Genomic DNA, 23,703 nt, shown 5'->3' with positions numbered 1-23,703 from the left:
TCTCAATGAAATCTCTGTGCTAACATTTAGGATAGGCCTTTACTTACAGATAACCTTTTTGTAAAAATTGAAAGGGGAAAAAATCATTTAATTTATTTTCAAAATCTGAACAGCCAGGATATAAATGCATTCTGGAACCCAATAGCTACAGGGGTCCCGAATGAATTTCTACATTCGGGGACCACATTTCCGGACTACAGTCTGGAAAGAAAAGGGCTGTACTTCACCCTAAGGTACCATCCTCTCCAGGGATGAATCTCAAGAGTAGATTTCAGGTCACAGAGCTGAACTTTAGAATTTCTCCAAAAGTGCTCCACCATAAACGGGACACTTACATCATAGCTTTTCCCCTCAAAGCTTATGGGGATATTGTGGCAGAGGGGATGGAAAGATTCCAGGAGACACAGGGCAAAACAGACTTCTGGACAGGACAGGACCACTGTATCCATGAACCCACAGCAGCAGCTGCTGTCAGGAACATTAAAGCCCCGACCCTGAGCTAAAGAGCTACCCACAGTTGATGGCTTATAGGGGAGGGAGCCAATCTTTAATAGTACGGCCAGTAGACGGTCCCTCAACTATGACTATATGGGGAGCACAAATTGAACTGTGGGTTATCAAAAAAAAGATGGCATGGGATTGGGGGAGTGTGAGTGGATCTGGGAAGAATTAGAATATGACCAAAATATATACATGTATGAAATTCTCAAAGAATTAATAAAAAGATATTGGGCGGGAGGGTAACACAGGTTCCAATTGTGCTTCCAAGATCTCCAGAGGTCTTGTCACTTTATGCCCACTCCAGACGTTTGCTGTTTTCTACTGTCACCAAAACACTCTTGGCACAAAAACTTCAAAATACTGAGTTCTGTAGGGAAGAGGGAAATTCCTAAGAGAGCAAGTGCTGTTCTTCTGGCCACAAGGTTGGGGGGATGGTAGGGAGGGGCTGCAGAGACATTATTCTCCATGCTAACTGGCGGGCTTCAAAATTCCCAGGAGTGTGCAATAGGCATGTATGTTAAGAGAAATCAGGTTAGTCAGCCCTTGCAATTAGAAAATGAGAACCAATGGACAACAGGTCACGGCTGGATGAAGCACGCACAGCTCGGGGAATGAAGGCATCCATCTCATTTGTATTCCCACCGCTGACTTGAAGGACAGTGCAGTTACCTTCACTGGTCCTCTGCCTTCCATTGCATAAGGTCCAGGCTTTCACAGGCCATTTAGTTTCACATTAAGTATCCTCCCTTAACCTTTTAAAGCAGGTATGGTTTATTTATTTATTTACTTTTTTTATTTAAAACTACTGGAACACCGAGGTATCCTCCAATGTAAGTTACCTTTCAGATCAGATTAGCTAGAGGACACTCTCTAGATTGTAACTAAAATATAAAATTCAGTATCATAAATCAAACTAGGGTCAATTCTATTCTTTTCTGGGGTGGGGGCTAGAGCAGAATTTTTAAAGAGATTTAGCAGATCTGTTCAGTGCCTGTTCCATGGTTATTTAAGGGAGAAAGGAACCCTGGCGTTTCTAAAGGACTGTGTACATCAGAGCAGCCCCACAAAGTCCTACAGGACTTTCCTTTCCCATTTTCAGTCTGTTTCATTTTGTGAGACGCAGTGTCACACCACAGTCCAGGCTGGCTTGGAGCTCACTTTGGAGGCCAAGCTAACCTCAAACTCATGGTTATCCTCCTGTCTCAGGCCCCCAAGTGCCAAATCTCAAACGTGTGTGCCACCACACTGGCTTTACACTGATTCAAAGACAGAAACTAAGGACTTACTGATCGAAGTTTTGGGGGTGCATAGGTAAAAAAGTCCAAGAATACTTTATGAACCAGCGAGTGCTTAATCACAGCTTCCCTGCAAACGGAAGGGAAGAGAATCAGATCAGATTTATCGAAACAGCAACACAAAGACAGGCAACCCTATTGGTCCTAAATCATCTAAGTGAAATGGTTTTCACTAAACACAGTGTGTCATAAATCAATTGTATCTTTCAGCAATACTAAAATGTTAAAAATTTTAGACTGTAACACTGGTTTAGTGTCATCACAACCGAGAGCAGGATACACATTCCCAGGCTCTATAGCAAGATGATGCACAAGGAGAGCTGTAGTGTTTCCCCCGACCCTGAGCACTGGACACCTCATTAAAAATTCACATGCAGACCCGATTCCTAATGGTTATTTTCTATCAAGCATTCTTCAAAATGTCTCAGTATCGTAAAGTAATTTTAGCAGCATTACATTTGAATGGCCCACAGCAGTGCCACCGGTAGCGACAACCCCTACTTGTCTATGCCCCCAATACGATGTGTGGAGAATTCAGCAGCGCAGTGCTGGCCGATGTTCAAGATCAAGAACCTAGAAGTTGACATAGAATATGCAAACCCACCACAGACACAAATGCCTCGATGCACAAAGCACTCTTCTAAGGGCTCTGCAAATATTTTAATCCATTTATCTTCATAAAACCCCACAAAGGATGTGTTATCACTTCAGTACCACAGGTCTGGAAACCAGGCCCAGAGAGGTGAAGCTGTCCACGCTTACACAGGATTAGGGGGTGAGAGGACATGACATCAGGGGTCACACCCACCCTGCCTGGTAGCAGCAGCTTTGCTCCCAACCATTCTGTCAGGTATCAAAGACATGAAGGCAACAAGCACAAACTTCTAAGTCTACAGTACAGTTTAAACAACCAACTCTATAAACTTCAATACACCGAGGTTCGGTGTAACACTTTACTTTGAAAAAAAAAAGAAAAAAAGGTTTTTATCACTTTAAGAATGTTTATAAACCACTATGACAAGTAAGCCAATAAGATACCATGTCAAGAAGAGCCATGTCTATCTGCATCAAGAATAGTTTCAAACAAAATGTTTTATACTCTTATTTACGATAGATTATTAACAACAGGGAGGACAATGCCTCCTTTCTGGCAAGGATTATGTAAAATGTGGCTCCTGCAAATACCTCTTTCAATATGTAAATAAAAACCCTTTCTTACTTCTGGGCCATCGGAGTCAGAATCTGCTTCATTTCATCCATAATAAGCTCTAGTTTTCCTGGTTGCACCTCCAGCACTTTGTCCAGAGTGGGGTGATCTGCAGACTGAAACAGAGGAAAAATCAAATGCTTCACTTCAGAACAAGCAAGAACTACAACCATGTTAAACAAGTTTAAAGTAAGTTTGAGATGTTTCACATTTCTAGAACGAATGTCCATGAATAGTTCCTCATGATCTGATTCCCTGTCTATACATCTGCCAGTGTGTGAACATCCCTGTGGAGGATTGGCTCTAGCAACTCCCATGGATACAAAAACCTGTTGACACTTAAGACTCCCACATAAAACAACTAAGTATTTATATGTAATCCATACAATCCTTTGGGATATTTTAAACCATCTCATGCTACTTACATAACAACACATAAATGCTCTACAAATGGTTATTATACTATATTGTTCACAGAACAATAAGGAACAAAATCTACACATGTCCAGTACAGACATCCATTTTTCTTTTTTTTTCCTTTTGTTTTTTTTGATACAGGGTTTCTCTGTGTAGCCCTGGCTGTCCTGGAACTTGCTCTGTAGAGCAAGCTGGCCTCGAACTCAGTGATCCACTGAGTTCTTTCTTCTGCTTCCGGAGTGATGGGATTAAAGGTGTGGGCTATCACCACCCAGCAATTATTTTATCTTATTCATATTTTTTTTCTGAATAGTTTTGGTTTGCTGAGTTGTAAGATGTGGAAGTCATGGAAATGGGGAGCTGGCTCTACTTTTAAAGCCAGGCTAAGCACCAACCAAATCGCCAGCCATCAGGTCTTACCAAGCATTTAGCATGTGCCTACTCACAATCCTTGCCTTGGTGTGTTTTAGAATTGCTGGAGATTCCCAAGGTCAAGTGTCACAGTAGAAATGCTCCAGCAACTCAACTTAGGAACTGAAGCTAACGGAGGCAACCCCACAATCAATCCACATCCCTTCATATCACCTGTATATCCTGTCCTAAGGTTTGAAGTAGGCCCAAGAGCAGTACTAGTTCCTTCACTGGCTGGTCTCAGACTCAACTTCTATTTTCCACCCAATGCCAGGTCTCCAGAACCCTTCCTCTCCAGATCCAGACAAGGTAAGGCAAACCCGGGAAGAAACATGAGACAGAGTAACGAGAAGAAGGCCAGTACACCCCAGCCAGAGCTGGCTAGAGCAGGTCTAAAACTCTGCTCACTATTACAGTCTTTGATGTCACTCTGACTGCAGAAAGAGAAGTGCTGAAGCATCACACACACAGCAGCTGGAAGCAACAAACACGGAATGATCTGAAGGGGATTTAAAGGCAGCACTCTGGAGGAGGAAGCATGCAGTGACCACTTGCTCCTACTGCACAGACATATAATCGAAGAGAGTGGCTATGAGATGTCTCCTGAAGGACTAGCTTGGTAAAAACATCTTAAATACAGGACCCTGAAACTTAAAGACCACACAGAAAAATAAACACACAGGGAACGAACTTCCAGAAAGGCCACCTTGTAAAGCTGAAACGTGTTCCCATAGAGCTCCTCTGTCAGCATGTTCCTCTGTTCCAAAATGGCTTTGTCATTGTACGCATACTCCACGATGGCCGATGCCTCTGAGTGCCGCAGCATCTTCCTCACGTGACCTTTGAAGCTTCGGATGATCTCTGCTATCTGCGGTTTACTTCTACAGTCAAAAGGAACACAGAAAAACGACAGGAGGTGGATGGGTGGCAATAAACCCACAACTTACTTCTGCAAAGGCCAGCTCACCAATATTTGTGTTAGAGGGGAGTTCTCCTACACGGGAACACTTGTGAGTGGGCAAATCAAACGCCACGCACTTTCAATGCTTAGAAGACAAAGTAGGCTGCAATCCCTGGTGAGAAAAGATGGCTAACCAGCCGCTGACCAGCTCAAAGACCAACCAGGTTCTTCCTTAATTTATCGTTGGCAGTACTGGGATTGAACCTAGGACCTTATGCATGCAAGGCAAATGCTCTACCACTAAGCTACAGCCCAGTCCTATGGTCTTTAACTTCTCTGTGCCCAGTCTCTTCATTCACAAAATAGAAACAGCTGCTGTGAGAACTAGACGAACTGAGATGAGTCAAGAACAGTGAGCAGCACACAAAGTGCCTTCATTAGCTCCTCCAACCAGACCACAAGGAAAGTCAGAGAAGGACAGAGTCAAGGAGACAAATGGAAATAAAATAAAGATTTATTCTAAAGCATTTGAGCAGCTAATAATAGCCAGGACTGGTTAGGAAAAATGTTACCAATTGCATATCACTTATTTTTTTTGCTATCATATTCTGGTACATTCTCACACCCGAAAGGCTGGTGTGGATAAGTACCAACAGCACATCATTAGAAAAATCATCCCACCCTGACATGGACTAACACAATGACCTACTTCAGAGTCCTCAATTTCCTACCCTCTAAATACTAGCAACTGGAGTTAATTATTCCAATGTTTCGTTCTTTAACTTAAATATATAAAAATAAGTCCGTAACAATGGAGAAGGGAGCATCATGATTTCAGTCAATTTTAGTCATTGTTTTACGGTGTTGTACCTTAGGAAGACCACAAGTGTCTGGAGGCAATTACTAAAACCAGAGATGTTAAAGTAGCATTTGAGCAAAGATGAATCCATAAAACCAAAAGCCAAGGGGGGAAAATACACTTTATAACAACTTACCCATACATGAGAAATTTCTTGACAATATTCCTCGAATATTTGGCTTTACTTAGTTCAACCAGGTCACCTGGGAAAACAAAACATCCAATGACCTGACATCCTTACTTCAGTTCTCCAGAAACAGAGGGAAGAAAGAAACCCACACATGATTCTGGAACACAGCTCACTCTAGTCCCACGCAAAGAAACAGTAACAAAACAGTCTTACAGAAAACACAGAACTGCTCTCTAGGACATTCTTCAGCATTCCAAGAGAAAACAAGTGACTTTCTCACAAGCGATAAAAACATTGCACATTAGCCATACCTTGCAGTTCTTCAAAGGCCTGCCTCCTCTGCTCTTCATTCCCATACTGAATGAAGCACTGGATCACACGTGTTGAGTCATGGGCAAAGGCAATCTGCAGGAAAACAAAACGCCTGAACCACCAGGTTTCTACTAGTTACACAATTTGCACATTTTTCAGCTTCCAATGCACTAGCCTGCTGGAGACAGAAATATGTCAATCATGTGGTACACCATTGTTTGGCTTTGCTTCCTATCACGTTTCATAGCTGAAATAAATGCAAGAGACAGGAAAGTCTACCACCTTTCAAATTCCATTCCTAATTAAAACTACCCCCACAAGCCAGGCAGTGGTGGCGCACGCCTTTAATCCCAGCACTTGGGAGGCAGAGCCAGGAGGATCTCTGTGAGTTCAAGGCCAGCCTGGTCTACAGAGTGAGATCTAGGACAGGCACCAAAACTACAGAGAAACCCTGTCTCGGAAAAAAAAAAACAAAAACAAAAAACCAAAAAATCAAAACCATAAAAAATAAAAAAATTGTATTTAAAACTATCTCCATAAGGATTACATGAACTGTGGTCCCATGTTCTCAAAAGTTAACAGGTACCGACACAGGATACCAATCCCGAAGTGTCGCTGCATTGATAACCATAACTACATACAAAGAACACACTTCCCTAAGAACAAAGAAACTCACATTTTTTTTTTTTAAATTGGAAGAGTGAGCACATTCTACTCACAGTTTTAATTTTCCCTTGAATCAACTTCTGCAAATCACTCATCAGCTTCACTCTTTTTTCTTTGTCGCAGTCTTTTCTGCAGAGGAAGCGCACATGAAGTTATTTTAGGCATGAAAACCAAACAGCATGCGATATATGTTTGCCACTTCAGTGTGGTTCTTCCTTTGAAGGCAGCAAACCTCTGACATTAAAATTATTATTCCGAAGCCGTCAGACAAAAGTCATTTTCTCAGAGGCAGAAACTCATCTCACAGGGTATAATTTTATGCATCAATCTAAATCTTAACAGCCAGAACTTCAGAAGCAAAGAAAAATAATAAAACAATCTAAGATAGCAAATACTTAAACATCTCAAAACCTAACTGATAAGAAATTGTCCTTCATTTTCTGAGAAATCTTTCAGGATAGGTATCAAATCCATTTGCCTCCCATCATTTCCATAAAGCTATCTGGCACTATTCTAATGATTTCACACATTTCTGTACTCGGCAGACACTCTGTTGCTGTGACAGGGGACTCTGAGCATGCATCAAAGAAACCAGGTGATGTCTTTGATGTTTAGGACATCTGTCTGTGCAGGGGAAACCTCTGTGGTGCCCTTGTCTTGGACAGACTAATAATGACAGTGTTAAGTGACAGTACCTCCGCAAGCTCTCCCAAATGTGTTTTGCCCGAACCACGATGTCATAGTTGGTCCTATCACTGAGCTGCCTGCTCTGCTTCAGCTCCTTCTTCTGCTTTTTGAAGTCATCCCATTTGGGTTTCTTGGCTGCTGATTCTAGAATTAAATTTAATGCATTTAACATTCCGAACACTGTACACAAATACGAATTTAGAACAGAGGGCAATCACCAGGACCAACGCTCATTCTAGAAGTTACAAGGGGAAAATATAAGCTGGCAGTGAAGCTCAGTGGTAGAGTACCTGCATATATGAGGGTCAATCCAAACATCAAAAATAAAACAAAATCCAAAGTAAAATGTCACTCTTCTGAGAGCTGTCAAGCATTATTTAATTCTTAGTGTGAGATGGGTATGACTTTGATCACCCCCTTTTGCTATGTACCACACATTAAGTCATTCATCCAAGGCCACCCGGTGGTAGAAACAAGATACAAATCCAGGGACAACTTATAGTTGCCTTCCACTCATGACAATATATAGCAAGCTTCTACAGATTGATCTATCTATTCCTGTACCTTTGAAATTAAGTTATGTGATCAATTAAACAACAAAACCAAACAATGTGATAAATGAAATGAATATTTTACTAGAGTATTATTTACATAAGTATCTCCTTCCAAATCCTTTGGAATTTAGTTATTTCTAAATCTCTCTCTCTCTGATTATAAAATTCACTCATTACAAGAACCAAAACAATAAAAAAGTCAACTGAGTCATACTAAAATCTAGGTATAAATACCAAATATCTCCTTCTTGCCCCCTTGCTTCTCTGTTTTGAGTCTCAGCATTTATATTTAACATCGTTAGAGTCTCTGCATTCTCCATTAAAACTACCATACAAGCAACAAGAGGGGGAAAAGCAACTACTGGAGCAAACACTGGGCGTGGGGAGAGGAAGAAAAAACCTAGAAACAGAAAAAAGACAAGCACCAGAGTGGGGAAAGGTCTTGCAGACACACTGAGAAATAATGGCATTCCCCACCCCCCCTGTTCTCCTCTCCCACCTCAAGCATGCTGTCCCTCCCCCAGAAAGCAACCCACAGGCAAACTGAAGAATAAGGACCAGGCTGGAGGGCTGGATAGAAAATGTGCACACAGTAGTCCCGGCGGCAGGCAGGGAACCACGTAAGAATACACTCCACGTTAGGGAAATAACCCAGAACTTCACAGTGGGGTAGGGGGGAATGTGGGGTCAGTATGGAGAAGCTGCTGCTTGAAGCCAGCAAGGGACAAGGCACCACGGTGCCACGCTGCACAACTGAGCAAATGCTGGTGAGAAGTGACTCCATGGATATCGTGATAAAGAGACTGGCAATTCATTTCAATGACAAACAGAAGCCCAAGGAACAATTCTCATCAGGGAGCAATTTGTCCTGAAGGAATTAAATGGCTAAATCTATCCAGAACTATTACTGAATGTGAACCATCTAACGAGTTGATCACATTAGCCTGGTCTAAGCCCCATGAGAGCAGAGTCTACAAATCTCTTAATTCTGCATGGTTGACATTTTAGCTGGAGCGCACTATGTCTTTAAGGCCAGCTTTTATGATTAGGTTGGCCCTGTACTGTTACTGATTTTAAAACTACCTATCTCCCAACACGATGAATAAAAAAGGTAGCTGGACATGACAGTGCATGCAGGTGGACCTGTGAATTCATGGTGAGTTTCAGGCCACCCAGTGCTACACAGCAAGACAATGTCTTAAAAAAGGTAAATATCTGATGAATGAGTGAACAAATAAATTCAGTTTGGACTTCAGAAAGGAATGTTTTGAGTTTCCTGCAAAAGACACAATTTAGCTTAATTCCTTGATTAAAGAAATAAAGATCTCTAAGCATGAGAAAGTTTAAAAACATTTTATTTTTAGATTCATTTTAAGAGTGTTTTGCTTGCATGCATGTGTGTGTACCACATGTAAGCTTGGAGCTGAGGAGGTCATAAGAGGACACTGAACACCCTGAACTGGAGTTACAGATGGTTGTGGGTACCATGTGGGCACTAGGAATCAAACTCGGGTCCTCTGCAAGAACGTGCTCTTAACTGCTGATCCATCTCACCAGCACCAGAACAAGAAATTCTGACTAGAAACACGCTGTTGTTTACTTAAACCCTCTGTGTTTCCTTCCTTCTACTCTGAAATGCTGCCCATCTAGGAGCAAGGACAGGCAGTCTCTGACACAGCGGAGGACCTGTGCACCATGGTCCAGTCCCACCTTGGCCCGGGAGGGCTTCTACAAAGGCTCTAAGAGCCATGCTTACCATCACTTTTACCATCTGGCTGGAATTTCCTCTTCTTGTTGAATTTATTTGGCTTCTGGAATTTGTCCTTCGGTCCTTTGCCCCCTGGTGGCTTGTTCTTGAACTGCTTCACACCCTTTTTGCCAGGTTTTGTGGCACCTTTCTGAAAGTTCTTAGATGCGACTCGAGGCCCACCTTCCTTAACAACTTTCCTTGGGAATGTTTTTGAAGAACTAGACTCTAGTGACAACAAAGAATACTTTTTAGTTCACTGACTCTGAGCCGAAATCTCTGTTATCTACTCAACCACAGGCTGCAGAGAACTACCCACTTTTCAGTGCAACCAACAGCCTTACTCGCAAATATACATTAACCCTTTGAATAAATTAGGATTTAAATAATCAAACCAAAGTTAAGAGAAAACTTTCTGATTATAAAATTGTATAGGTTAGCCATGTAAACCCTGGAAAGTTAGAGGAATTAATAATAAACTATAATTTACCTCTTAGAAACAACCACTATGCTAGCATGGCATATTTCTGCAGTTTTAAGCATATGCTAGACATAAAATGTTATGTACCTTTCCATTTTGTCTTATTGGCACTACCATCAATATTTATATTAAAATCTCAATGGTTCAATAAGGTAAGAGTTTAAGAGCAAAATGAACAGTTACTGAAGTTAAGAAAGCATATCATAAAAATGAATTAAAATGGATTTCTGAAAAAGTCTAATTGTGAGAAAAATCTTAAAGCCTACAATAAACCTTTTGGCTAAAATTTTTAGTCAAAAAGCTTATACATATCTAACAAATAGGATGACAATAATAATAGCTATGCCTTAAGACCATTACAAGGGAAAGCATAAGACTGCTTAGGACACAGTTATCTATATAGGTCTGGATTTTTCTACTCTGCAATACTGACACCTGATGGAATAATAGAGACATCACCATCTGAAATTCAGAAGGCAAAAGCTGAGTGTACTAGCCAGGTCCAACTCATCAAGCATTAAAATGAATTGTACAGTGACTGAATGTGAATACAATAAGGCCACATAAATTGCTGACATAAAGGATTTTTTTTTTTGGTTTTTCGAGACAGGTAGTTTTGCTGCCTGTCCTGGATCTCACTCTGTAGACCAAGCTAGCCTCGAACTCAGAGATCCGCCTGGCTCTGCCTCCAGAGTGCTGGGATTAAAGGTGTGCACCACCACCGCCTGGCAAAAGGATCTTTTATAAATAAAGCATTCCTCAATTATTCTGGCAATTCTTAAAAGCCGAAATTCCACGAGGAACAGGTTGGCTTGTGGACAGTGGTGACTTCTTTCCACCATGTTTACTGTAATCCTAGCCCATGAAGAGCGTGACACCCACTACAAACCTCGTCCCCTTCAGATATATCTTCAAAGTAACCAGCACATGGGAAGCGCACGTGGGCAAGGCTTTCTTACCACTGTTTTTATGAAATCTAGTCTTTCCTTGTGCTGTTTTTGGACTCTTTCCTGTGAATTTTTTCTTCTCTTTGACTTCCATCATAGCAATTCTGGAAAACAAAAGCCAAAAGCATGAAGACTCACCGAATTGCTATCCAGTAAGAGTCATTAAACAGTCAGTGCAACATACAGTCCTTGAGCTCAGATGCAGTATAAAGCATCCAGCCCGGGGGCTCTCAAGTCCACCAAGTACAGAACTACCTCTAAGACATTAAAACGGAGGGTGAAAAAGATACCAACACAAACAAGAACTCAGGACATGCGCACACCCGGAGGCAACACTCGAAGAACAGCACTGACTAAATATAGACCACTATTAAGAATAAACAGTGATGCTGGTATGGGGTGGTGGTGGTGGCACATGCTTTTAATCCCAGCACTCAGGAGGCAGAGCCAGGGGGATCTCTGAGTTCGAGGCCAGCCTGGTCTACAGAGCGAGATCCAGGACAGGCACCAAAACTACACAGAGAAGCCCTGTCTCAAAAAAAACCAAAAAACAAAACAAAACAAACAAACAAACAAAAAAACCCCAAAACAGTTATGAGTAACGGTGATGTTACCATTTGATTTCTTGGGTATCTACCTTAAAAAGCAATAGGACGCATTTAGCACATGTTACAATTTAAAGACAGAAAACCCCAAGAAGCTAAAATAAAGGTTATCGGCCAACTGTTTTAGAGACAGCCAGATGCCTTGCTGACCTCCAAGCCACAATGAACTATTTAATATTTAATTGAGAGGGATCCGCCTAGCATGTCACCTGTTGCATTCAGTGACCTTCACTGAGCACAGGCAAAGTAACAGATACTCCTCACCAACCTACCAGCTTTGCAAGAAGCAGAACACATACAGATACAAAGGCAAACTCTACTAAGCTCATGTCTACATTTCGAAAAGTTTCATGCTCATGCATTTCTAAATGACCTTAAGAGTCACTTGCAGGGATTCCTAGACAATGTTTCCAGATTAGAAACTTCTATTCATGAATTAATTTGCTGGATGTGTTGACACACACCTGTAATCCTAGATCTGAGAGAATGAGGCAGAAGGATCACTGTGAGTTCAAGGACACTCTGGCAACATAAACTGCAGGCCAGTCTGGGATACACAGTAAGATACTGTTTCAAAAATCAAAACAAAACTAAGCATGATTAATTCCTCAGGACACTGAAATGTCCTGGGAAGGAAAAAAAAAAAAAAGGCAGGATTCCAGGTTAATATGTATTTGAGAAACAGTAAATTACACAGCAATAGTCAGCAAGTAAGGGAAGATTTTCTAAGTCCTTAATTTGCTACTATGAACTACCCACTGGAAAACAAAGACTGAAATATACAACTTTCCAAATGTAGTTGACCACTTTCTCCAGGAAACACTGGAACATGGCCTGGGTTCAATGCCTAGAACTACATAAAAATATAGTGATATGTACCTGTAATTGCAACACTGAAACCACTCAGTTTCCTACTGGGCATTTTAAATTGCACAGTCATTTTATCACTTGGCAAGATATTGTCACACTTGCATGTCTGCATGTAGGTTTCATGAAAGTACCACACGCTAACCAATTGTGCCACTGGTCTTCATATATAGGTTTCTAACCATACCTTTATTTACATATTAAGTCTGCATATTTTATTTTAAAACAATGTGTTTTACAGAAGAGTTAAAAAGATATAGAGCCTATAGATCATTTACCCAGCTTCCCCATTGTTAACATATGACACTGTAATGAAACTAAGAAATTAACACTAGTATAACGGTATATTTTGATGTCAACTTTCCCATTCACGTCCTTTTTCCTATTCCAAGATACAGTTAATTTAGTCACAATGTCTCCTCTCTATTTTGCAGGTTATGTCCCCTTCGGGATTAAGATTTTCATCATTAGAGTAAGTTTATGCTTGGGCCGGTGTGTGTTAGCAAAGAAGTACTGTTCTCACAGCACCAAAGGATTGTAGCAGTCATGATTTGCTCCTGAAGTTAACCTTGATCACTTAAAGCAGTATTTGCCAAGTTTCTTCATTATCAAATTAATTTATGGCTAACCCAAATGCAAACACAAGCAAATTAGGTTTTACGTCCTAAACCTTCACAGCTGTGTACTTGACACTTTTTTTTTTTTCGAGACAGGGTTTCTCTGTGTAACTTTGCACCTTTCCTGGAACTCCGTAGACCAGACTGGCCTCGAACTCACAGAGATCTGTCTGGCTCTGCCTCCCAAGTGCTGGGATTAAAGGCATGCGCCACCACCGCCTGGCAACTCGACACTTTTGACTATGCATATAACTGGCACCTTCTGCTTAATGTCTGAAACTTAATTCTCTGCATTCCCACTGCAAACTACCCCAACGACAGCCCATCTTTCTCTCCCTGTCCGTTTTCACCGTAGCCAACAGGGTATCATCTACTTTACTGCTCAAAGAGAGAACCTGAGCATTGCATCTGATATTTACTTCTTTGTGTGTCAGTCATCTTGAACCTATCAGTAAGCTATCCTGCAATCCCCTTAAAAAAATACTTTGCCGGGCGGTGGTGGCGCACGCCTTTAATCCCAGCACTCGGGAGGCAGAGGCAGGCGGATCTCTGTGAGTTCGAGGCCAGCCTGGACTACCAAGTGAGTCCCAGGGAAGGCGCAAAGCTACACAGAGAAACCCTGTCTCGAAAAACCAAAAAAAAAAAAAAAAAAAAAAAAAAAAAAAAAAAAAAAAATACTTTATCTCCACTACCAATACTCAGTACAAACCCATCAAAATTCTCCTTACCGAACTTGCAAATTAAGCACACTTTTTTTCTTTAAGAGAATCAAGGCCTGTCACGAGCCGCCTCCCGCTTTTTTCTAACAACCCTTCAGCGTTTTACACGCATAGGAACACAAAGAACAATGCTTCCCGTTACACAAGAATACAAAAACTCGACACCATGGCCTCCAAACTCCTACCCTTCCCTTTTATCTTGTCTGCGGTACTCCTAACTCAGACCTCCGGGACTTATCCCAGAGCCCCTGCTTAAAATATTCCTGCCTCCCATCATGCTTTAGGTCTCGGTTTATGGATCACTTCTTCAGTTTTCCCTACAATGCTCCTAGGCACAAGGTCTGTCACAGGATGGGCAGGCTGACCGTGACCCGCACCGACAGGGGTTTGAAAGCGAAGCTAGTTCCCCTAGCTCTGCACTAAGGAACGTAACAGAGGGCTTCTTCACCCCTCTGCCCTCGCTAGGCTCCCGCCAATCCCCCAACTCCGAGCCATAAACGCGGCCGGGAAAGCGGCCCTGGTGGCCGATCTGAAGACGCCCGCTCGTCCACGGCCCCGAAAACTCTCCCTGCTCCGGAGCGGCCAGCGAAAGCCTGCCCTGCACCGCCTGCAACGCCCTCTCCGGAGCACTCACCGCACACGTGGGGCAGAAGATCGCAGAGTTCCGCCACCTTCCGCCGCTTCCGCTTCCGCATCTGGCCCCGCCCCAGTCCTCTGATTGTATTCTTCCGCCATGATGCTTGGGGTCAAGGGGTGGAGCTTAGGGGGGAACGCGAAGTCCATAGTTTCAATTGGTCCACCCTCGCCACACCTCCTATGTTGGACAGCGCGGCTTTTGGCCCTTGAAGGGATCCGTCCGGTGGAAGACGAGTCAGTGGCGCCGGAAAGTGACGTTGGAGCCGGCAGAGTCTGGGAAAGACGCAGGTTCTCGCGAGGACCGCCCCGTTAACCCTTCACTCTGTCTTCGGCGTTCGGATAGCTCGCTTGTTAGCGTGTGTACATTGTCGTCTCCAGTCTAGCCTGGAGGATAAAAGCTGTGCCAGAGTCGGTTCTGTTGTCATCTTGTTCACCAACACTCACGGTTTTCATATTCCACACTCTTAGCTTTGAATCTCTGGGCAAATTAGTAAGTACCTCGGGAATCATCCCAGTTTTTAGAGCGGAGCGCAGTAAGTGATCGTGAAAAACTCTCCATAAATGTTTGGCGGTTTTTTTTTTTTTTTTGGTTTTTTTTTTTTTTTTCGAGACAGGGTTTCTCTGTGTAGCTTTGCGCCTCTCCTGGAACTCACTTGGTAGCCCAGGCTGGCCTCGAACTCACAGAGATCCGCCTGGCTCTGCCTCCGGAGTGCTGGGATTAAAGGCGTGCGCCACCACCGCCCGGCCATGGCGTTTTTAACGTCGGCCCATTCCTGGGCATACATTTTCTCCACTTTCCACTTCAGGGTATATATGTAAGGTATTATTCAGTTTTACCGGGGAAGCAATTTAGGTAATAAACTTGGTCGTGGGAGCTTCAGAGGTGGCTCAGCTGTTTTCTCTTGGAGAGGACCTAGGTTCGATTCCCAGCACCTACATGGTGGCTCACGTAAATCCAGTTCCAGGATTTCTCACAGCCTCTTCTGGCCTCCTGGAGCACCGCACACACGTGGTGTACTTGTACACGGAGGCAAAATAATCATACACGTTAAAAGAAAACCAAACAAACTTGATCATGCTAAACAACAACCTTATTGCCTAATAGTTCTGAAATACAGGTGTTGGTCGGGCGGGGGCCCCCTTTGAAGCCCCAAGGAATGAACACACTTCCCATGTGTCTGCAGCATCTGGTACTCCAGGTGATCCTTGGCATAGGTTACCTGACTCAGGCAGGTCTCTACCTCTGCCTTCCTTTTTTCTGTGTCTTTATGTTTGTTGTAAGAATGCTTGTCGTTTTGTTCAATAGCTGGAAAAACTTTGGAGACCATAATCCCCTGTGGCCCCTGCCTCCTGTGTGTAATAACACCTATGTTAACAAAGTGGAAAGTACCACAGTGATCCTTGGAATTACCACGTGAGAGGAGAAGGATGTATCCCAACTGCCCCTCAATATTCACAATACCATATTATACAGTTACAAGAGGCTTATGAAAATAAATTCCATAAATGCCACGCAAAAGGGGTAGAGTAGCAGGGTATTATTGTGGCACATCAAGGAAAGGCTATAAATATCCTGATAAAGTATGACTAATTTGTAGTGGGTAGCTGTTCCAGCTTTAACCTTGAAACACTGCCCCTAGTGTGGCAGCAAGTAACTACCACACCTGCCCCTGGGGTGTGGCCAAGAGGAGACCCCTTAAGACCCGACTAATTCATTAAATTTTTTTTACTTTAATTAAAAAAAAAATTCAGTCGAAGAGTTTCTGACTAAAAGAATGAGACCTGAGTCATACCTCTGGTGCTGAGTGGAGACATATATTCTAAACTGATCAAAAGATAAAATTACAAAAAAAATGTATTAGACCCTCTAGAGTTAATCCAAATGGGCCTGTCAAACATCTGGCCAGAAAAATGCACCTCAGAAAGCTATCTGTTCTGGAAATGTTACAAAATATATGATAAAGCTAAAGGCATGCTAAGATGGAGGCATAATTGTCTCCTCAATGAAGCATGCATTTATGAATGTCTGAGAAGTTTCTCCCCCAAGGCAGTTAGTTGTTCACAGACCCTCACTCAGTCTGCTTGCTTTCTGAATTACAACTTTTCCACTTCCCCTTTTGTAGCTCCCCCTTTTGTAAGCCCCCAGTTGAATGCTTTCTTTTATAAGAATTACCATGGTCATGGTGTCTCTTCACAACAATACAATGGTGGCTAAGACACTGACCTTAAGAATTTCTTATCTTCCAACTCACTTAGTTTCTTGCCCTTTGAGACATTCAACTTGAGAAGTATAATATATAAGATAGTACAGTTCTCTGGGCTAGAAGCCATACTTACATTGTTAGGTCCCCATCCCACTGCTCAGCACACAGATTTCATAAATACTCGTCTGCCTTTGTTGTGACAAATACATCCTCCCCAAGTGTGTGTAGGGTATGAGACTAGAAAATGCAGAGATTTGAAGGGAGAGGGGAACAAAAGAAAATGATGGGATATTTGTGACATGAAAGCAGATAGAAATGATATTTGAGAGGAAAGAGATCAGAAAGTGTAGGCAGATTTTTTCTGTCCCACCAGCCAGCTCCCAAATAATGACATGGAGACTTATTATTAATTATAAAAGCTTGGCCAATAGCTTACACTTATTTCTAACTAGTTCCTATAACTTAAATTTACCGTATCTTTTAATCTCCATTCTTTTACTTGGTTCAGTTACCTTTATTTTGTAAAGCCCATGCCGCTTCCTCTGTGTTTCTGGTATTTCCTCATGACTCCACCCCTCTTCCCAGCATCCTCTCTGCCCCGAAAATCCTGCCTAGCTATTGGTCATTCAGCTTTTTATTAAATCAATCAGAGTGACACATATTCATAGTGTACAAAAAGATTATTCCACAAGAAAGAGAAGGGGAGGTGGCATGAGGAAACATTGAGGGGGCAAGTAAAAAGTATATATATATTTCACGATGAAACCAATTACTTTGTATGCTAACTTAAGAAAGGAATTAAAAGGGAATTTTGAAGGTGACTTTTTTTTCATTCAATGAAGGAAGGGGATGTACTAGCCATGTTCTCAATTTCTGGATTCCAAATTCAATATGACTGCCTGTGAACTGCTTTAATTAACTGAACTCCATTAATTCTTTTTTTCTTTTCCTTCTTTCTTTTCTCTTTTCTTTCTTTTTTCTTTTTCTTTTTCTTTTCTTTTTTTTTTTTTTTTTTTTTTTTTTTTTTTTTGAGACAGGGTTTCTCTGTGTAACTGTCCTAGCTGTTTTGGAACTCACTTTGTAGAACAGGCTGAACTAAAACTCACAGAAATCCACCTGCCTCTGCCTCCTAAGTGCTGATAATAAAGGTTTATGCCACCACAGCCAGCTTCCATTAATTCTTTGATAAATGATGAAGAAAGAGAAATAAGGAACAAGAATGCAAAGCCTGCAGGAGCCTGGTTTGCACTGTCTATTGAACAGACACTGGTAAAGATACCAGACACTTAGAAAGCCCTGACAAGTAAACGCTCCCCAGGAGAAAAGGAGCTACAGAATACACTCCATCGTACTGTTGTGGCATAGTCCTTTACACTGTGCAAAGATGTGTCACTCTGATTGGTTTAATGAAGAGCTGAATGGCCAGTAGCTAGGCATGAAGACATTAGGTGGGACTTCTGGGGACGGAGAGGTCTTGGGGAAGAAGAAAGGTGTCGCCAGCCAGATGGAGAGGGAGCAAGACATAGAGGAGAAGAGGTAAAAGCCACAAGCCAGATGGCAGCATGTAGATGAATAGAAATGGGTCAATTTAAGTTATAAGAGCTAGTTGGAAACAAGCCTAAGCTATAGGCCAAGCTTCCATAATAATAAGTCTCTGTGTCATTTTTTTGTGAGCTGGCAGCCCAAAGAAAATCCATCTACATATGGCATCCAAAGTGGGGGTTCGAATATCCAAACAGAGGGCCTGAGAAAGCTAAGAAAAGTTCTGGACAAAGAGCCAGGTACGGCTTTCAAGTTCTGCAGTCTCTCAGGTGGGCGGGTGCTTGGTGTACAGAGGTGCAGCAGCTACTGGCCAGCTGAGCTGAGCAGAGCAGAGCAGAGCAGAGGCTGACATTGCAGTTTAAGATTTGTCTCACCTGGTCAGAGATGGCTGCAGGTGCTTGGCAAAGTCAGGTCCAGACTGAGAAAACCTCTAAACAGATATAGTATGCTTAAAAATGTGCTTAGATGCTGAAAAAAGAAAAGAAAATGGATATCGACAGTCATAGAAAAATAAATATAGTTTAAAAATAATACTGTCTTTAAAGAGAGAGTAAAGTAATACAAAAAATAAACCATGCAAAGATGGGAAATACACAAGGTATCTGGATCCTGTATGGTACTTTTTTGACTTTGAGTTTTAAAAATGCTAATGTACAAAAAACAATAGCTTCTGAGAGACATTGGATTATGGAAATTGCTAAATTAAACCAACCTAATATTTTAAGAATGTCTTAATTTTAAAATGGAAGTCAGAAAATGTATTGTTGGGAGAAAGGTTCTGGTTTTGTTTCCACAGGAAACTAAAGGTTGTGGATTCCTTCCAGGTTAATAAAGATCAGATTTGATTGGGGTACACTCCCTGAAAATCTTAACAATAGACATGAAAAAATAAACCTAAAAAAAACCCTACAAGACAGGTGACATATTTTACCTGCCCAAACATAAAACAAAACAATCATCTTTGGCTGGCTTGTGTACAACACACAGTCCATATTTGTGTTAATGCAGAAAGTTTGTGTGTTTTCAAAGTAAGGGGACCAGAGACCAGTGAAAATGGGTGGCCCAGGTGATCCAGTGTCTCAGAGTGCCTCTGCTGCGGTTTCCTCAAAGTTCTACATCCAGAACAACTTCAAAGTTGCTAGATGGCTCAGCCTCACAGACTATTCTAGCCAGGACTGCAAAGAAGCCTTGCACAGAGACTGAACAACAAATGTTATGGTTAGCTCTCCCAGAACTTGACCATTATCCTTATTTTCTCAGGGTCCCCCAAAGATGCCATCATCCCTAGAAAACAAGAAGCAGTCTATAGAACATGACACCCACATTCCCAAGAGGTAGGGTGGATGATTTTTGGTCATTTGATGGATTATAATGTTTGTCTTCATTTAGGGGGTTTGTTACAAGTTATTATTGGTCACAGTCAGGAAGAAATTAAACAAAACAGATTAGATTCTGAGATTTCTTTCTGAAGGGAAAAAGGGAATATAGTATAGAAATGATGGGATAAAAGGGTATATTGTTGAGTTTACTTTTGAACAATCACTAGTTTCAAATATTTTACATTGGTATGGATTTTTATATATTGATACAAATTTAAGGTTACTTTTGTTATATATGTTTCTACTCTTGTTTGAGGTATTGTACCTTTGCAGCTCATTTAAAAATATAATGTAAACTTTTAGTTCTTGAAAGCTATTTAAGATAATAAAGAAATACAGGTTAATAGTTAGTCATCTATAACAGTCAAACTTACAATCATGTTAGGTATGTTTTCAAGGTCAAACAGAGATATATTTTAAATAGATAGATGGTCTTCAAACACTTCAAAGACCTACAGAATATGGCATTTTAATGTTTTAATAATATAAGGCTTTTTATGACAGGAGACACATCTGCTCTTGGCAGCACCAGTTTACTTAAAAAAAGGATGATGGGTATCAAGAAGCCTCTATATGGAGTTTGCTTTCCTTGTGGCAAAAGCTAGCCATTTTGGCAAAAAAATGCCCTTGCCTCAACTACTGGCAGTATGCAAACTAGACAAGCAGGACACACAAAAAAGTGAGTGCTGAACTTTGTCAATACAAGGTGGGGCAGTCCTTTAAAAATTCTGGCTTCACAGAAGTCTTTCAGATATTTTAGGCCCATAGGCCAAAGATGGATGCCCCAACAATGCAGAGGAACATTGGGTGACTGTCCATGCAGCCAAATGTCTCTGTCATTTCTATAGTTTTGGGATTTGTTTGCTCTGCACTTCCTGTTTACTCAGGTAATATGTCCTTCTTGTGCCTCTAGTGGAGGTGAGGACTAAATAGTTACAGTTGCAGTTTTTCTTGTTACCAAATTAAGAAAAAAACTCACAAAAGAGGTGTAAAGTATATAAGGTTGAGAGACATAAAAGCTTACGTTGTTTATCTAAAAATGTTTTGAGATAAAAAAATTAGTTTGGGGTTGGTAATACAATTTAGGATAGAAAGTAAATTAGGTACAAAAGGTTAGACTCATCAAGAGAGGATAGATAATGGAGTATTTTCTCTAAATTTGCCAAATACAAATGGACTGGACATTGTGAATGTAATTCTAACCTGATAATTGTTTGTATCGTTTATAGTTTTATTATATTAGAATTAAAACCTTTCCTTTTTATTTAGACAAAAGGGTGAAATGTTGTGGACTATTCCTTTATACTGTGTAAAGATGTGTTACTGTGATAGATTTGATAAAGAGCTAAATGTCCAATATCTAGGCAGAAAGAGGTAATTAGGTAGAACTTCTTGGGACAGAGAGGTCTTGGGGAAGAAGAAAGGAGTCACCAGCTGGAGGCAGAAGATGCAGGACATGTAGGAGGACAGGTAAAAGCCATGAGTCACATGGACAACACATAAATGAACAAAAATGGGTTAATTTGAGTCATAAAAGCTAGTTAGAAACAAGCCTAAGCCAAGGCCAAGATTTCATAATTAATAAGTCTCTGTGTCATGATTTGGGCACTGGCCATCCAAAAAAGCCTATTATACCATACAATCTGGGAATATATGTGTCTTCAATTCCAGAGACAGCAGCATCCCATCTTTTGGAAGACACATCCAAGTAACTGCTTACATGTGCATACCAATTCCCTACTACCCATTGGCCTCTTCACTAAGGAGAATAAAAATTTGTTATACACCAGAGCCCAATTATTAGTGATGTATTTTAAAATTGAGTCTCCTATGCTGTCAATATGGATTCATGTAGGAGTTTTGTTTGTTTGGAATAAGAAAGTATTTTTCATTTTTACAGAATAATACTAAAGAATTAAATCCTATATTTTTTTTTGAGCTGAGGATCGAACCCAGGGCCTTGCGCTTGCTAGGAAAGCGCTCTACCACTGAACTAAATCCCCAACCCAACATCCTATAATTTTGTTTCTAACCCAGTAACTAGCAATAACTGTCTAATGATCTCATTGTACATGTCCATATTTGTAGAAGTTTTTGATGCTATATGATAAAGGTTTAATCTGTAGTTAGGTGAGGTTCTATCTCAAAAGTTAGTCACTGCTGTAGCTATTGCAGTTAAGAGCACTGACATTTGAGTCAACTTCTGTGTGGTGATAGACAACATAGTTAGCCTTTATTTATGCTCATGCCTGCTGCTTTCTGGTGGCCAGATATCCTCTCTGTCCAGAAGGTATAGCGGAATCCTGGGCCAGGGGAACACATGAAGGGGTGAAGCTCACCCCGCCCCATAGGCTCAGTTCCCATCCCAGAAGGAAAGGACCCAGCAAGGATGCTTTTTAAATCAGGGCTTAAAACTAGGCTGCACAGCCACTTCTGGGACTAGAAGGCTAACCACCAGATATAACATTAGCCAGTTATCATTCTTTAAATATCATTTTTTGAAATTCCCTGACAAAATTAAAGGTCATTTGGTATTCTGTGGAGCTGTAGATATTCAGTTTGTAGCTTACATGAATATAGTTTAAAGCTTAAAAAAAACCTTCAGTATCCAAGGAAATCTGTATCAATCTTGGACGCACACCAGAATCACCTGTAGAGTTAAGAATGTCAGTAATTCTCGTTTAATTGATCTTGAGTGGAGCTAGGTGGAGAGACTGTGGAAGCTCCCCAGGTCGCCCTAATGTGCAGCTAAATCAAGAGGTACTTGTTTCAAGAATGCGCTTCAAATTGTTGATTTGATTTTCTAATTAAACCTTACAGTTTCTTGGTCTTCACTTTTATTGCAGTCAACAGAGATAAGAATTAAATGTATAATACACTTGTTTCTCTAAGTAGAATTATCTTGGATACACAGTGTCTTTCTCATTCACTGAGGTCTCTTATAATGGCTAAACACCACAAGATGCTAAGAAGTCTAAATTTGAACTGTATGCTTCAAAATCTGTCTGGGAAATGTGTCTTCTCTTTTTCTTTTTCAATTCAGCATGATTTATAAAATTTTCTCTCTTCTTCCCCCCATAAGAATAAGGCATGTCAGGTGTGATCTCCCACACATCTCCCTTCCCCTAAGTTCTTTAGAATTCTAATTAGCTTGTTTTTTGTTTTTAAACTAATTTGGGTTTTCTGTTTCCCAGTTGTATAAGCAGAGATAAAGGGCATGTTGATGTAAAGCTTAAATGAAAATTTAGCAAAGTTGGTTTTGTTTTCAGGATCTATTAGAAGGATAAAGCAAACAGAGCCATCATCATTGGGTTTTGCTTTAGGAAAAAAAAGAACTGCTTCAGAATAAGGGACTTTGTTTTTCCATACCATAATTTATTAAAATGTGAACTACTACAGTCTAAACACTAACTATTCATTATGTTCTGCTTGTCTTCCAGTAAACAGAAAGTTAACCTTGTCTCTATGTTCTTTCTTTCTTTCTTTTTTTGTGACATGCTTTGAAGTGGTAGAAAAACTATGTGCCCAGGGTAAAAGTTGATCTGATCATTGTACTAAGTGCCACCTTTAGTGAATGTCACATCAGCATGTGATAGGAAAATAAAAATTAGCACCACTTAAAGCCTACAATCAATCCCTTACACACAGCACATGTGCACTGCTCTATGATTTTTGCACCTAAGCCGCATACGGCAGTTCTGTCTTCTTAACCAGAAGGAAGACGATGGGGAGGTTTGTAGTGTACACTTTTAACTTTGCCTTTGCGCTCAGTGAAAGCTATTTTCTTTACGAAGCACTGATTAGTTTTACTTTATGATTTCTTTAACCTATGAGCAATAAAGACACAATGACTAAGCATGTATTTATTAAGGGAGCAAAGAAGAAACTGTGCTTTCAAAGAAGAACAAATACCTTTTTTCCTTTTTAAAAGATTTATTTTTGCCTGTGTGTTTGTTTCTGTGTGTGGATGCCACCTAGGAGTCCAGAATAGGGCACCTGGTCCCTGGGAGCTGGAGTTA

General features: G+C 41.0%; 1 protein-coding gene and 1 long non-coding RNA gene across 5 annotated transcripts in view; one reads left to right on the top strand and one right to left on the bottom strand.

The window, feature by feature from the left end:
* The window catches only part of Pum3 (pumilio RNA binding family member 3), a 34,797-nt gene extending 20,131 nt beyond the window's left edge, over window positions 1-14,666 (bottom strand). Inside the window, exons 1-10 of one of the 3 annotated variants that reach the window (XM_052761637.1) lie at window positions 14,558-14,666; window positions 11,128-11,219; window positions 9,697-9,915; window positions 7,395-7,530; window positions 6,753-6,828; window positions 6,033-6,126; window positions 5,728-5,794; window positions 4,538-4,712; window positions 3,016-3,119; window positions 1,788-1,866 (exon numbers count right to left, since the gene is read on the bottom strand). In XM_052761637.1, coding sequence (XP_052617597.1) covers window positions 1,788-1,866; window positions 3,016-3,119; window positions 4,538-4,712; window positions 5,728-5,794; window positions 6,033-6,126; window positions 6,753-6,828; window positions 7,395-7,530; window positions 9,697-9,915; window positions 11,128-11,219; window positions 14,558-14,658 — 1,143 coding nt within the window. In that variant the 5' untranslated portion in view covers window positions 14,659-14,666. The other 2 variants (XM_052761638.1, XM_052761639.1) reach the window with 2 other exon arrangements.
* Window positions 14,667-14,749: 83 nt separating this feature from the next.
* The window catches only part of LOC128124869 (uncharacterized), a 67,623-nt gene continuing 58,669 nt past the window's right edge, over window positions 14,750-23,703 (top strand). For both annotated transcript variants that reach the window (XR_008223015.1, XR_008223014.1), the window contains exons 1-3: window positions 14,750-15,049; window positions 18,438-18,544; window positions 19,566-19,639. This is a non-coding gene — a long non-coding RNA (uncharacterized LOC128124869). The remainder of the gene's footprint in view (window positions 15,050-18,437; window positions 18,545-19,565; window positions 19,640-23,703) is intronic.

This window comes from Peromyscus californicus, unplaced genomic scaffold (assembly GCF_007827085.1).
Source record: "Peromyscus californicus insignis strain IS unplaced genomic scaffold, ASM782708v3 Scaffold_4__1_contigs__length_199733344, whole genome shotgun sequence".
In the NCBI taxonomy this organism is placed as follows: domain Eukaryota; kingdom Metazoa; phylum Chordata; class Mammalia; order Rodentia; family Cricetidae; genus Peromyscus; species Peromyscus californicus.
The sequence above is the reverse complement of the archived record's forward strand: the minus strand, read 5'-3'. Positions and strand labels throughout refer to the sequence as shown.